The sequence below is a fragment of the Heliangelus exortis genome, chromosome 1 (assembly GCF_036169615.1).
Source record: "Heliangelus exortis chromosome 1, bHelExo1.hap1, whole genome shotgun sequence".
Lineage (NCBI taxonomy): Eukaryota > Metazoa > Chordata > Aves > Apodiformes > Trochilidae > Heliangelus > Heliangelus exortis.
In genome coordinates, this window is record NC_092422.1 from 11,173,205 (window position 1) to 11,189,605 (window position 16,401).

General features: G+C 40.9%; 1 protein-coding gene across 3 annotated transcripts in view; it reads right to left on the bottom strand.

The window, feature by feature from the left end:
* The window catches only part of SESN3 (sestrin 3), a 47,237-nt gene that overhangs the window by 20,812 nt on the left and 10,024 nt on the right, over positions 1–16,401 (bottom strand). For all 3 annotated transcript variants that reach the window (XM_071734104.1, XM_071734115.1, XM_071734134.1), the window contains one exon: positions 1,013–1,078. In XM_071734104.1, coding sequence (XP_071590205.1) covers positions 1,013–1,078 — 66 coding nt within the window. The remainder of the gene's footprint in view (positions 1–1,012; positions 1,079–16,401) is intronic.

Consider the following 16,401-nt stretch of genomic DNA (forward strand, 5'->3'; position numbering starts at 1 on the left):
ATATTATAATTTTAACTTTATTTTTTCTACTTTTTACACAAATTACTGACTTTGAGTATCATTAGTCACTAGGAGTTCTGGCATCTCAATTTCATCTCATATTTCATACAGAAAGGGAAGTCATCTTCACAAATTTGGCTGGCTGGAACTCATTCCTCTCCCCTCTTCCCAAGTCTAAAAAGATTACTTTTTGAGTTTTCTTTATGATGCTTTCCCACTGCCCGCTTTTACTCTCTGTGTTTGTTTTTAGATTCAAACCTTGCTGGTGCATAAATGGAAACTAAGGGAAAAGCAGCTACCTTAGCTTTCAAAATGTTCTTTTGGTCCTTCTAGCATGGGAATCATCTGCCTTTAGCAACTACTAGAAACAAAGCTAAGTTCTGGTATTATAACTGGCCATCCAAAATAACTAATTGATTGATCAATAAATAATGCTCTGTGAAGATTGAGATCACAGAAGAACACCACCATAGCCAGGTTTCTACTCACTGCATCAAGCTGCAAATGGAGGCTTAAGTTGAACATTAAATTGTGGGCAGAAATCTTGAGTTTGAAGTCAAACCATATCTTTCACCTGCAATTTCTCAAGTGCCACAGTTATGATCTAAGAAGTTAGTCATGTTTTCAGGTTTTCTCCAACTGAAGGTCAGACACTGCTCTGAGAGCTACATAATCATACTCTGCAACAGCAGACAGGCCTCCCCTTAGGCCTGGCAGTAAGAATAGTGAGTGATCATCCCCCATGAAAAGAGCAGAGCTGGCACTCGTGTCCATCTCCAGGAGTGCTGGGAACCCAGAAGATGTGAAACAGCACCCCTTGTGTGAAAAGGCAGGGTGGTTCATACCCACTGGAGGCTGCTCTGGAGAAATAATTTATTTTGCTTGCAAAGGAGCTCATCCAGGTGCCACTTGGCACAATTTACAGTCCTTACAAGCAGGATTGTAAAACCATCCTTCAGGATTTCCATTTCAAAAGCTACCACTCGCTCAACCCAGCTAACCCCAAACTTACTTCATTCTCTGGAATAAAGGCACTTGGTCCTCTTCTCAACGGCGGGGTGACTTGCACTCTTTTTTCCTGCAAAAGTAACATAATTGTGTCAGCGTCAGGAGTACCCTCATAACTCACTTTATCTCAAAAGATGGGATCTTCCAGACCTGGATTATTCCCAAGGCCACCTGGGCCTTTTACAGCCCCTTGAAGAGATGAAGCCATCACACCAGACTGGTTAGATCTGCTTTGTATTCTCTGTGCTTTATGTGAATGAACAGCATCAATTTTTGGTAAGAGAAAAGAGAGAAAAAAATCCAAAAATCTAAACACATTTGGTTTATCAACCCACCTGATACACAGACAGCAGTAACAAAATATTAGGCAGGATGCTAAAATTAGCCATTTACCGGGTTGAATGGAAGTTTAAAAAGTGGAGGGGGAAAAAGCCACACTTGGGAACTTGTAAGCAAGAAGCTGTTTTCTTTGCTATCAGTATTTAATGAGATCCTCGGTGCTGAGAAGACTGTAAGCACTTTGTCTGCCACATATTGGCATGAAAAGCACAGTCCACACAGACCAGCACGACCCAGTTAAAGACTTGCTCTAGAAACCCAACAAAGCAGCTGCCCCGCTCAGCCGCCAAGCCTGGGGAGAACATCACACACAGCTCAAGTCTTGGTGCACAAACCTCAGCTAGAAGTCATGAAACACCCTTTGAGGATGATATATTTAGCACAGAGCAGGCTGATAGTGTAACAAGAGCTAGAGGACTTTTTTGATTTATTAGGGATGAGAAACTGAACTAAACTAAACTGGAGGCTTTCACACCATGGCTGATGACAGCCAGAGGAAGGGGACCCTGGGGAGGCTGCTTCAGCAGGGTCAGGACCAGCAGGGTTCACATCATTTCTGACCAGTTCTGGTCCAATCTTCTCTTTAAACCCTACCAGAGGTTCCTCTATTCTCTCCAGGCCATTTAGTCCCTTGGATCTTTAGAAATTTTTCCTAATGTCTGCTGTGTATTTCCCTTGCAGTAATTTAAAGCTGATGATTCTTGTATTTTCTTCTTTTCCTCCTAATGGTCATATTCCACCTATCTGGAAACCATGGCTCCACACCTTCTCAAGTCCCTAATTACACCACAGAGCTGGTGACTCTTAATAAGTTGCTCATCAACAGCCGCATCAGATTTAAATCCTAAATATTTTGTACCCCTAACACAAAAGTCCAAAGTTTTCCATAACAAATGGCCCTTAAATCCTTTTACCAGTAGGGCTGAAGCTCAACCACCATATGCACAAACAGCAGTGCCAGCCCCAGGAGGAGTGTGCTGACCACTGCCACACAGAATAATGAAGCCACTGGAGCTGTGCAATTATCATCCTTCTCCTTAAAAACATCCTGCCCTTTCTAAATTAAAAAAAAAAAAAAAATCATGCAGAAATCAGCAGTGATTATTCAGGAAAGATGTTCCAAAGCAAACTCTTGCAGGACAATTACATTTGTGACCTTGGAATAATGAGCTGCTAAAAGGTGCAGAAATAAGCTGTATCTACTGGGTAAAGAGCAGCAGCCAGGAGACAACCTATTGCAACTGCTGCCTTGCTGTCACAGCCCCCAGATCTCATAAAATACTTCTTATGAATTAAATGTATTCAGTATAAAATAAGAAAAAAGGGTACAGAGAGACTGGGTACCTGCACCTGCAACCCCTTCCTCACACAGCTACACAAGGCACAGGAGGATGTTGTCTGGCTTTACACATGTAGTCTTGCTAGCAGACAGTCAAAAAGGAGCTGCTTTCCAGAATTACTGTTGAGGTTGCATTTTACTTGTTTTATGAAGGTTATCTGGATATCAGAGTTCAAAACCTTCACTTCATACTGAATAATCTGGAGTAAACAGCTTGTGTGAGCAAGGCAACTTGTATGGCTGCAAACTGTCAGCTCTGGTTGGAGCACAGGTCTAAACCAAAGCTGAACCACTGCCTTCTCTGTTTTGCTCCCTGACCTAAAGCCTCCCTTCTCCAGCCTCTGCAAAGCTGGTCCTCAAGGCTTGACCAAGGAAAACAAAAAGCACATGCTGCTTCTAGCAGGATATGGGCTCTGACCCTGCAGATAAGTTACTGCTGAGAAGGAAAGGAGGAAAAGTACTTGGTTGGACAGATGTAGGCAAGTATCTCCAATTGGCTGCTGTAAATGATGACAGAAAACCAAGAAGACAGGCATGAAAAATGAGGTGCTAAATATTCCACAAAATGGACAAAACCTAGTGCTCCTTTTGGGAGGTAGCTGTTCTAAAAAACACAAGCCTGGAAAATACAGAAAAGAAATCACAACAAGAACACAAAACCAAAACCCCAAACATGATAATTCAAGCTGTTGAGCCCAATCATAACATGCTTTTAGGGATACATATTTTTTTCTATATTAGAAGTTCATACAAAACATTATTTTGCCTCTATGCCAAAGATTTTATTTTATTAAAACTGGTTAAAACAAGCTTGTCAGAAGAGAAGAAACAAACATCTGGTTGCACAAGTTCTCAGGATGCTATTAATAAAAACATGGGAAGTTTACAAGCATTAAGAAAGATAACATTGGTTTTGTTGAGCTGTAGATAAGAACCACTGCTTCTGGGCATGCTTTATCTAGAGCAGTGATTTAAGACCTAATCAAGAACCAAAATATGAAAAACTACATATGGGAATTAGAAAGCAGCACTACGTATAGGGCCCTTTACAGTGAAATTTGTTGTAAATCTTGTTTCCCAAGAAAGAGGATTTGGTTCCTTGTCCAGTTTCTGCAGGTTATGTTAGCTATCACTAAGTCACACAGGGTCCTAAATATCTTACTTGAAACTGGATTCTTATGCTAAGTGTCTGAAGCAAGGAACAGGTTGCTCAGCAACTAAAACATTGTATGCAGATATCATCCATTTTCTGCTTCACCTTCCTCCAGAAATGCATTGCCAGAGTATAACTTATCACAAAAAGGTGTGCAACCACCTCCAGTTACAGTAAGACAAGCACCTTTTCGTGGGGTGCTTCTTCAGAAGGAAAAAGATGATGAAAATCTTCAAAGAAGAGAAAAACTGAGCCCAGGCAGGTTACTGGGAGAGAGGCCACTGCAAGCCAGAGCCTCGAGGGGGCTTGCAGCAGCACGCTGGGTGTCAGGCAGCAGAACCTCTGCAGACCATGGCAGAGCTGCTGCAGGAATTCATGAACACTCAGGTCTGAGCAAGCTTTACCTGTGATTTGCTTTCTCTCCTTAAGCCACACTTGGAATGGTCTTGTAAGCTGAGTATTAGGAATTTTAACAGCGATTAAGTGGAACCATTCCCCATTTGCATGCCTAGAATTTGCAAGAAACATCTTCATCCTTGGGTGAGCTCTGCTCAAACCCTTCAGAGCCAAAAGCTGTGACTGTCTCACGGGTTTATTTTTAGTTGTGGCAGCGACTGCACACCTTCCCTCTGCAGCCAAGGGGCTGTGGGCACTGGGACATGGCACCTGCATCACAAATAGCTGCTGGGCTGCCACAGCAAAGGAAGGGATGCCAGAGCCACTTGGCTGGCAACCCGGCCCTGGTGCCCAAGTGGGAGCAAGCATGAGGCTGGCTGGTGCTGTGACAGCATGGCAGCTTTCCTCCCAAAGCCTAAAGCAGAAGAAATAACTGTTCTTCCTCTTTGCTATCATGTGAGTCACAATGTCCTCAGGCTTTAAAGAAACAACTATTTTTAGAAAGCTGTAAAAAGAGGCTGTTTTATTTGAGAACAGAGGCACTAGCTGGAGGGGTTGATTGAACACCTGGTTTAGGAGGTGCTTTCAAATACCCACGAATGCAGAAAGCACAGGTGAGAGGCAAGTGGCTGCACTGGTGTGGGTGTACAGGGGCTTCTCATGCACATGGCACATAACAGCTAATTCATCCTGAACTCTACATCAAGGTGGTCGTGCTGTGATGCAATAAAAAAAAATAAAATCACCAGGAAGAAACATTTTGCTCCTCAAGAGGGAATTACGTGAGCCATGGCAATGCCACCACTCGTGTTCCTGTCAACTCCTAAAGCAGTACAAGGAGCTAGAAAACACCTGTAAAGGGGCTCAGAGCCTCCACTCAGATAAAAACTGCTGCCACAATAAAGACATCAAGATAACAGCACTAGATCCAATATATGTGGGCATCCCAAAAGTTGCTTCTCCTGAAGAACAAACTCTTTCCCCAACAAAAAGGATTTTTTTTGCAGGGCAAAGGTGATGCATATGTCTCTCTTACTAATTAAACCTTTTCTTAGATATTCAAACAATTTTGCTTTTTCTAAGCATTTCTAGCATTTCTAAGGATAGTATCTGTTATCTAAATTCAGTGGTCTATTTCTTTATCATACACATTATAATTTGTGGCAAAAATTCAAGTCCATCATTGGGACAGCTGGGTGTGAGTGGAGAACTGAGTTTAGGACTCCGTGTCTGGGGCTGAATTTCCCCAAAGGGATCAATTCTGTCCCAGTCTCAGATTTATCTTACAGTTTTTCAAAACACACCAGTTCAGTCTCATGGATTTGATGCTACAGAGCCCACTTTGGTTTCCAGTCAGGCACATACAAATGCTTTGTATTTTAGTTCACATGGCACAGGCACTGTTATTTCCTGCTGTTGGTTGAAACCCTACCTAATAACTTCTGGCTTCTCTTAACCCCATTTGAACACATTTCCACTCTTGGCTCTTGGATCCCAGAGCAAGGTTCACCTCCATTAGCTCTGATCACAGCCAAATGCTCTGGGCTTCATTAATGCCTCACACAATTTCACAATTATGCTGGACCATTAGCTCATTCTTCCCTTGCTGAAAACAGAAGAAAGCATGGAAAAAAATAAAATAAAATTTAGCTGAACACAGATTGTATCTTATTATTAAAACCCTAGGATGTAAGAAGGATTTTCTGTATTTCTACGTATGCCAAGTTGCATTTTAATTTATTTACTCAACTTTGCCAGAGGAACAGCAATTTAGAAATGTGGCAGAAGTTTAGGATGCACCCAGTTCATTTTAGGTTGAAACTTTAATACCTTTAATAAATGTATAGAGGATTAATATAAAATTTAAAGCTACACACTGTCTTGCCAACTAAAAGGAAAAGCAAACAGTTTTCTTGCCTTTACATGTCAGTACTTCAAGGAGGTTCTGATTGACAAGAGCAAAAAGGATGTTTGTCAAAGCTGTGAAATTTTGAAATCTGTTGACATTTTTTTATGTACCATTTTTAAAGAAAAAACTATTTATGGCATTTAATGTATTACTATTAGGAACTTTACAGCTTCAGAATATATCTGAAATTCATGTGAAATTAAGTATGTCGCAACTTCAAAAGATAGGATACACAGTAGAGGGATAAACCTTAGTGTCCTGTTTCTCAAAACAATTTCTGTAGCAGAAGAACTAAAAGACAAAATGCGAAGAGGAATAATTTGAAGCGCACAACACATTAATTGCTGACAGTGCAGAACTCCTCTTCATGACTGACCCATTCCTATAATTAAACCCAGGATGTATTTCCAGAAGCAATAGAAGAGATGTTCAGAACAAACAATGTCAAAATGTTAAGTTCACAAAGTAAAAGTCCTGGCCTACAGTCATTTGCTAAAGGGATGGCAAGAGATTTTGCAATGGCTTCCTCCTCTTACAGACTGTGCAACTCCAAAAATGCAAACTAAGCAATAAAGATGAAAATTAGCAGAGGAAGTCAAACAGTAGGAAATCTTTTTTATGGAACAGCATTTAAAAAAATTGAAACAGTCACTTTTATCATTAAGAATTTGGCATCTTTGTGCCTAACAGCTGACAAAGTGGTGCAAGGAGCTGGGAAGAGAGCCAGTGCAGTACAATTGATGGGGAGCTTTTGCTTTGGTAACAGGTTACAGCCCTTTTGGATTTCACACAATAAAAGGAAGCCTATCCCAAGTTCCCATCCCTCCACCAGTAGTTAAGAACACAATCCACACTAATTAGAAACCAAAGGGCTGCAATTTCTCCCCAGCCCAAGATGAATGGCCAGGCAGCAGAAATCCAACAATCTTTGAATGATATCCGGTACACTCAACCCAAGGGAGAAAACCTCAGAAGTGAGCACAGAGTTACTGGCAGAAAAAGCTATCTACTTTTTTTCATAAAGGCCTATATCTAAGTACTTTTCTTGTCCTACTTTTGTTGCACAGCTCTGCCTGTCCTGGAGATAATTTCAAAGTTATTTACAGCTATCAGATGAAACCAACTTTCAGCTGCAACTGGGAGCAAAGAGCAAGGACTGCCAGTCAAGTGTCAGAGTAACAGGTATGCTGCAGAACACTTACTCTTTTAAGAAGTTGAACTATGTTTTGGGTTTTTGTCAGAATACACCTGAAAATAGAAAGCAAAAGACACACCTGTAACAATGTAACTGACGTAACTGAAGTACAGAGCACATCTAACTGAGAAAGTCAGGCTGAGGGTCCTGACTGGGAAAATGGAACATCTTCACAAATACATTTGTTCATCTGGAGATGGCAGAATCAACTATTAACAGGATGAGAGACAAACAGCCACTTCCACTTCCTTGCTGCTAGAGTTTAATTTTTAACTAATTTAAGATAACTCAAAATCTTACTACTTATTCATTCCCCAGTCCATACTGGATACTGAGGGTGAAGCTCAGCTGACCAAACACAGACACCAGAATCAGTCATCCAGTTAGACTCTGGTTACAATCAAAGAAGAAAGGTGATATCTGATTCTGAATTATACCAATTGTGCTGTGGAAAGGTTTGATTTTTCTCCACAGATTAACAGAAATCCATGGTAAACATAACCCTCTGAAGCTAGGCAGGACACATACTATGAGAAGACAACATATACTCTTCTGGTCTTTAGGAAACAATTAAAAGAAAAGAAAACAAAACAAAACAAAAAGCTTCCCTCCTATCAGTCCCTGGAGAACTTTGCCTGCTTCCCTCCCCACACATACAATGGTAACACTGGAGTTTCCATGCTCCCTGTGCATGCTCCCTAAGAAATGCCCTCAGGACTGAATTACCTGTGATCAAGATGACTCAAAATCCTCCCAGCATGGCAGAATAGCTATCCTATGTTTCAACAACACCAGATATCAAGGACAAGAGTTACAGTGGAAAACTTCAATAGTTTAAGCTGGGACTTGTTTTACCTGCACTTTGGCCCACTTCCACCTTCTGATTTAGTCCAAGTCTGGCATACTGAGACAGACCAACATTACCTCGTTTGGGAAACATAGCCTTTAGCCACTACATTGGCAAAACTGCCTTCAGTTAATCTGCCTCAAAATCAGCCAGGACAGCAATGCTGCTTGCTAAAGAAGAGTCTCTGAAGCAGCACAGCATATCCTTTAATCTGCTTCCTCCTGTGCAGAGCACTGCCTTCCCCTGCCCAAGCACAGCCCAGCTACCCAAAACTGTTATTTCTCTGCCAGCAGGGTCCCACGTGCCTGGGAGGCTGTGTGGTCACCATGGGTATGAGCAGCAGCCATGGTCACACATGTGGCCTCCATCCTCCTGAGGAGACACTGTAGTGACCCCCATTTGGTCCACAGCAAACTACTGCCAACAGGTAGAACAAAATGTTTGATAGAAAGAACAGATAAAACGTCAGCTGCTTTGTCAGGCCTGAATTAATACCTAAATTAACTGCTGATAGCACAGCCTCCTTACAGTACAGTAATTGAATAGTTAAAAAGTTCAATTCATAAACACACACTTTTGATTTATTTGGCATACTGCCAACTGGAGAGGCATAACTGGTGGATTAAAAATAAAAAGACAAAGACCTCTAGGGTTATGTAAATCCATCATCTATCTCTGGCAGAACTGCCTCCCAAGAATTCTCTACTGAATTTTTAATACAAATATTGTCTGAAAATACATGCTTTATAAGCAAGTGAAATTGAATGGTATTCATCCATACTGTAAATGCATAATGGCATCCTTCTACTGTGAAGAAAGTGGCCTAGGCTTGTTTTGTTTGTTTTTCTGTTTTTAAAGTATTTCAAAGATGATAAATGTTTGGAATATTACATTAATGTAAGAGCAGTACATAGCAAAATGTATTTGAAAGAAAATCTTTAATGGATTCCATTGGAATTCATGCTGGAACATCCACAAGTTCTACAATATTCCAGCAGTAATCATGCTCACCAAGGGTTTATAGGAAGGAAGATGCACTTAACTTCAGGTTACTATAAAAGCAGAGTGGGAGAACTGGCTAACCAGGGACTGGCACCGAGGCTGCATTCTCTCGCCTTTCCTCTTTGGCACTGCTGTCACACTCACTGTGACAAAGAGCACAGAGAGATATAATTCAGGTGCAGTTTGCCTTAAAACATTATGATTTAGATTTTTACCAAGGGTCACACTCTTAAGGCCTGTACTGCAGTCACTTGTGCAACTGAAGCTCTTGTAGTAATATTTAAAGCTGTTCCTTAGCTACCAGTTCCTAAGGCAGAGGGATGCATGGAGCTCAGCTGCACAACCTGCTTGAGAAACCAGACAAATTTTAGTTCATCCACTGCTGAGTTTTCAGTTGAAAAGATGAATCTGGATACTTCAGACTAAATAATATCCTAAAGAGACCTGCTTAGGCCAGAGCACCTTTGCACTTTAATAGGAAAAATAACAATATCTTCCAATTAGCATCTCAATCCTCCTGCACTTGCAGAGGAGGGAGCTGGGCTCTGACCTCTTGCACCTGCTCAAGTACAGTTTCCTTCCCAGCTTCAAATGCTTGCATGGTCAGGTACTGGGAGCAACAAGGCTGCACTCATGTCCTGGCCACACAAGAAGCACAGACAGCAGTCAGGGGAGGAGATTCTCCCCCTCTCCTCTGCTCTTGTGAGATCCCACCAGGAATACTGTGTCCAGTTCTGGAGTCCCCAGTGTAAGAAGGACATGGAGCTCCTGGAACCTGTCCAGATGAGAGCCACTAAAATGCTCAGAGGGCTGGAGCACCTCCCCTGTGAAGACAGGCTGAGGGAGTTGGGGAAGAATCCAAGATAAAAGGAGGTTCTGAGGTGAACTTATAGCAATCTTCCAATATCTGAATGGGGCCTACAAGAAAGCTGGGGTAGGGCTTTTTACACAACTGTGTGGTGAGAAGACAAGGGGAAATATTTTCAAACTTGAAGAGGGGAGATGTAGTTAGACATTAGGAAGAAATTCTCTAATTTGAGAGGGTGAGACACTGGCACAGGCTGCCCAAGGAAGTTGTGGCTGCCCCCTCCCTGGAAGAGTTCAAGGCCAGGTTGGATGGGGCCTTGAGCAACCTGGTCTGATGGGAGGTGTCCCTGCCCATGCATGGGGGTTGATGATCTGCAAGGTCCCTTTTATCTCAAACCATTCTATGATTCTAAGGCATTTTGCTGGCTGAGGTGTGAGTTAAGCAATATTTGTGACTTTTGTCAAATACTACATTTTTATTTTACCTGAAGAGCAGCATACCCACTGCACAGGAGCATTTTGGAACCTGGAGTGTATCACAAGTGCTTCTTCACTGCATCTCAAGGAAAAGGGAAAATGACAGAACCCCCAGACTCCAGAAATAAACTCATCATGTGTCCCTGCCATCAGTCCCTCTTGATAAGTCTGTGTCCTTGTAGTGCTCTCAGTTCGGTAAAACCTACTACTGAGCAAATAACTAGTGTCCCAGAATATGCTGCTACAGAACCATGCTCCCAAGCTCCTTTCACTTACCAGGTACTATATAAAACCAAATACTATTCTGAGACATAGGAAACTCAAGCAGATGGCAGATGCATGGGTTTTTAAACTGCTTTCCCCACACATATTACGTACAAAATGATCATAGCAGTTATTTTAAACCTGTGTGCAAGAACTATCTTAAGAGTCATGGAAGTAACTTGCCAAAATTCAGAAAAACAAATTCTCTCACTCAGATGGAAGAGGGAAATGTGCTTAGCCCAGTACTGGAGCCCCTCCTGATAGCTTTCTGTCATCTTTTTCACATAGGACTGTAGCTTTAATCTTGGAAAGCAGCTCTGAACTGCTGAGCTTGCTGTCATGAGCATGTCAAGGTATTTTGACTGATTGCCTCTTGGCTGTCATAGTCCATGCATAGTATGTTTTTACCACCTCCAATAAAAGGATTAGGAACCAACCAGGAGGTAACAAGCCCAAACTTAACTTTTTCCACAATGTGCAACTATGCTGTGGAAATCCTTGCAATAAGATGCTGCAGACAGCTTAAGTCAGTGTGTGTTTAAAAGGAAATTGTTTGAGTTCATGGAAGAGAAATGCAAGAACAGTGAATAGATATGAAGAAACCACCTCCAGCTCACAAGTTTTCAAACTGCAAATACTTGAAAAGTGGGAAATAGTGCTAAGGGAGCATCACAATGAACTTGCTAATGCTGTTATGTTACATAGCAGCAGCAGACTAGTTCAAGAATATTACTTATGCTATAAATGCTATTATAAAAATGAAACCTGTTTTCTAATACCAAATGGTGAATCATGATTTTAGCTAAACTGGACTGCTGAAGAAACAAGCACTGTGCTAATCCAGTCTAAAAGATGCAACCAACATTGTGGAGCTCCTTGATGCCTGGGTGAGCACATTCCTTGAGCTCTGGAGATAGCCTATCATTTACTTCATAATCATGAGTTCATTACACTTCAATTACTTATCAACACTGTTTCTAGGACACAAATGTTATTTTTTCACCTTTCTTGAATGTGCATCATCAGAAGTCACTTCTGCTTAGATCTGAAAGAGGTGAAGAAAAACCCTGAAGAGTTAAAACATGAAGTTATAAATATATACCTGCCCTAGTTACTTGATGGCCAGATGACGTTTGCTTAGACTGATGGTATCTACCTGGAATAATACAAGTAGATGTTGGCTATGTTACCTCACCAAGAACTTTAGCTAAGATGTTCACATTAAAAGTCAAGCCCACATAAAAATATTAAACATGAGACTGACATAACGTTTCTAGTTTATAGCAAACAGAACTTGTGGCCAACGTTCCTTGAACTTTTAAAAGTTAATCCATTGAAAAGCTTTTCAGAAAATGACAAGCCCCCCTTGGCACATGTTTCTCAGACAAATGCTCATCTACAATTGATGACCTCTGAACATTTTTGTTACAGTTCAAGTAATTCTCACAGCTCTGCCTGGAAAGTGGTAGCCCCTCTGGATCTCCAAAAGCAGCAATGTCCTCCTGCTTTAAAATAATCACCTTTTTTTTTGCCATCTTCTTTGGCAGATGACTCAAACAGAAAGAACATGCCAGATGAAAAATAAAATCTCCCTGACTAACATGCTTTACCCCTAGCCTAAAGGTACAATTTCCAAAAGCAGACATCTTGCTCTCTAAGCCAGGAGTTTAAGTCTTTTTTGATTATTTAACTCGTAAGCATTTTTCAGAACAAGGTGGTACCTACACCATGCCTCTGAGTTTACTGAAATAAAGTTTTCTCACACAGTCTCCTTGAGGAAAGTCTAGAGAAGCCTTCTAGGTGCTAGGGCCAGAGATAGGAAACCATGGGTGAGCCCTTTTGATTCTTCACCTGACAGGAAATCAAAAAATACCAATTAGAGAAAATTATTTCTCCAACACATCTTGTTTGCAAAGGCTGGAGATTGTTTTACAACGAGCTAAGAGCTGACATGCTCTTAGTGGTTTACATGTTTTTAATATGGGAGAGGTTTAGGCAAGAGAGTGATAGAGGAAAGGCTTCACCTCAGCACATTCAAAAGCCTATGACTTGCTAGAATGACCATAACCATACGTGCAATCAGGCAGTTTCTTCCTCATTCTCCTTTCTTTTTTTAAAGAACACTTTGCATCTTAAGCTACATTTTACTAAAGTGAGTCATTATTGAGATACAGTCTTCAAAACACACCAACCTAATGTGGCTGAGCTGGTGGCAGCCAAGACCTAAGGTACAAATGAATTTTTCTGACACAGATGGTTTTAAAAAATGAAGACTAGTAACTTACAGAAGATTTATTGCATGTAACTATAGAGATGTGTCCAGAGATAGATCAGCTATTCCAGCTCTCTTCATCCCTCCAGGCCAGCAGATTGGCAGAACTTCAGATTTACCTCCAACCTCAGAACTGACAGGCACTATTGTCTCCTCAGATTACTGCCTACACTTTAACTAAGAGAACTTCTAGCCACATGTTACTTAATGAATCTACAAAAAAAAAAAAAAAAAATCACCAGAAACTACTACAGAAATAAAAAAACCCCTTATTTTATACCCTGCCTGTATAAAGACTTCTACAGCTATGGAAGACTGATGAACATGCAGTGCCTAACAGGACCCTGCACTGCATTCCAGCCCACTTTCCCTTCTTCTGAATTAAGTCACCAAATCCAAATGGAGACCTGAGTCAGAGTAAACCCAGCTCCTACGAGATACATTCACAGCCTTTATTAGTACCCAACTTAACTCTGCCCAGGGAGAAGTTAGACCATGCAATGTGTATTCCAGCTTTTCTGGGAAACAAGAAGCAACACCATTGACCTACCTTCTCAAACAAGACAAATTACTCATGTTGGATGGCTGGATGCTGCCTGTAAGCACTCATGAGGCACGGGTTAACCCAAAGGAGTGTCTCATACAAAACAGCAACAGCTCTGGATAGTCAAACTGCTTTTGCTTGTACTGCAAGTTTCTGTTGGATAAATAGGTCAAGTAACTACAACTTTATCTAATACCTTTTTGCATAAGTGACCTAAAGAGCAGGGGTATGGAAGGAGACCTTCATTCTACCTCAATTCCCATTTTGCTTTTCTAAGCCACATGTGAAAGACAACTCCAGCATACCCCTCCTCTGGGCATCCTGCTCTCTTCCCACTCATTTTCTGCTCAGGTGTGTAACAAGCACCAAGCTCTGTCTCTCCTGAAGAACTACAACAGCAGCTGCAGGCTTCTTCAGCCTTTAATTAGGCTACACAGTTGACCTTTTCAACCAACACACCTTTTCTTCTTACTACTTGTGAAGCACCAGCGTTGTAGGGAGACAACAATATTAAATTGCTGGAATAAAAGTCACTTATCTCCAAGCAGGTTCTACCTGCAAGATCCCTGGTGTTACTGCCTCATTCAGTCTCTTCCCAGAAACATAAAACTTAAATGTAATGTTACTAATGTAACTGAACAGTTTGAGGTTTCTGGAAGGAACAGAAGATGAAAAAAATTTCTGAGGTCTCCTGAAGAATTAGTACAGCATAAACTAGTTGGAGTTCTGCTTCAACACTTCCGCTGTATTTGTTTAAATGTGGAAACTGCAAAATGTAAAGATGTTAAATATGGAGAAATAGAATTTTAAAAATCTGAGTAAGAAGATAAAATGTCCTGATTCTAGTTCATACACATTACCAGTGATTTTCTCCTTCTCAGGAGAAGTTTACCCATCAAAATGAACATCTGACTAATGAACATCATGCACCTGAAGGGTTGTTTTAATGCTTTTCCTGCCACTGGGGATGGGAACTTTCCACTGCAGAATGCTAAACACACAATCCTGATTCAGTTTTCTAGTCGTAGTGCTTTTGAGCAAAACCTGCTACAATTGAGTTAAAGAGGACTTAAAGCATGGGTGCTGGAACAGCTGACATGGCACCCACTGGGTGTTTCAATAAGCTTTTGGGGTGAACAGAACAAGCCAGCTCGTAACAGGGAGAGAAATGTGATGATTTAACTTTCAATTTTCATTTAGTGTGTTGTTATCAACTTACTGCTAAGCAAGAACAGTGACAACTTGTGAACTTGAACAGCACACTCCTCATCTGCACCTCATGCTCTGTATAGTGGACCTGGGCAGCTCCTCTCAGGTCCAGCTGAGCCAGTCAGTAGCACAGGCTCTTCCACACAAACAGTTGCCTTTATTTTCTAACTCTAAATTCATTCCTGCAGTAAGGCAATGAGAGCTCAGCACTGCAATCAAATCCTGATGCTGAGTTTTTGAGAGGGTCCGGGTTCATCTTGCCTGCTGAACAGCCAGTGGGTATTTGCGTGCAGGCAGCAGAGTTGATTTCAAGGCACAAAATATACTGTAATAAAGTAGCATTTCAAGTGTTCTTCCATGCTGGATGAGATCCAACTGGTGTCAGGTAGAATACTGAGACAGTGTGTAGGCACTCCATTTCATTAGAGGCCTAATCAAATTTCTAAATGCTAGAACAAATTACTATTTCCACACCTCTGATCAGTAATGAGGGTGCTTTACTGAGAAGAATGTCAGTCAACTCAGAAGGAATATTTTTTATGTTTTTAGTTAATAGGGATAATTACATTAAAACAGATTTAGAACCATATGGCCAAACCCCCTCCAGATACCTTTAGCCAATAATGTAACTATGTTGCCTTCACCACATGCTAAAGCAGGAGATATTAAACATATTTACAAGCACATGCTATTAAATTGGGTCCAATGCTGTTAAGATACTGTCTTAATAAATAGTTTTTAACTGCACAATTCATACTGAACATATTGCACGATTCATATTGAGAACATATGCTGGCTTTCATTTTTTTTCATGGTATCAGCTAGAGCAAAACAGACCAGAGACAGAAAAAAATAGATGATTTTGAGTAAACATCTCTGTCCTGCACTACGAAGGGCTTACAAAAAGACAGCTAGTGCTTCTTTACTATCATTGACATAACTACGTTTTACCTCGGTTATGTGGAATTGCTCAAAAGCACAAATTTTTAATTCCTGAGAAGCCTTCAAGTCACATTTAATGTTTATTTTTGTGTGAACATGCTAGAGTCAACCTTGGAAAATCCCTCCCTTTTAAGGAAGAACTGAATTGATCATTTTTGACTTAAAAGAATTTACAATTATTTCTCACTTCATGTCAAAACTAAGCTGAAATTTAATACACTTTAAAACATATATCAAATTATATGCATTTTGTTTCAAAAGGGCAGCAATCAAGACATACTTGTATTTATGAACTTTTAGTATTTACTGCATTCTGTATAGATGATAATTTTATGTAGAAGTCACCTTTTACATTTCTTCCAAGTGTCTTCTGCACTTGAAGCAATAATACTGTCCTATGGCTCCACACAGTTCTCAAGAATGTTATCTCTCTTGGCTTTTATGCACATAAGCCTAACATTTCTGTATGTTGGAAGAAAAACCACAACATAAAGGGTGGTCCAAACACTGACCACACAATATGGAGTAAGTCTGGGAACTTACTTCTTGTGTCATGCAGGATTATCACTTCAGTTCCAGCCTACTCACAACATATGAAGCCAGGAATACTTCATATTCCTCTCCATTATTTTTTTCCACCTGGTCCCCTGAGGAAAGGGACTGCAGGTAGACTCACACTGTTACCAAGTTCACTAGGC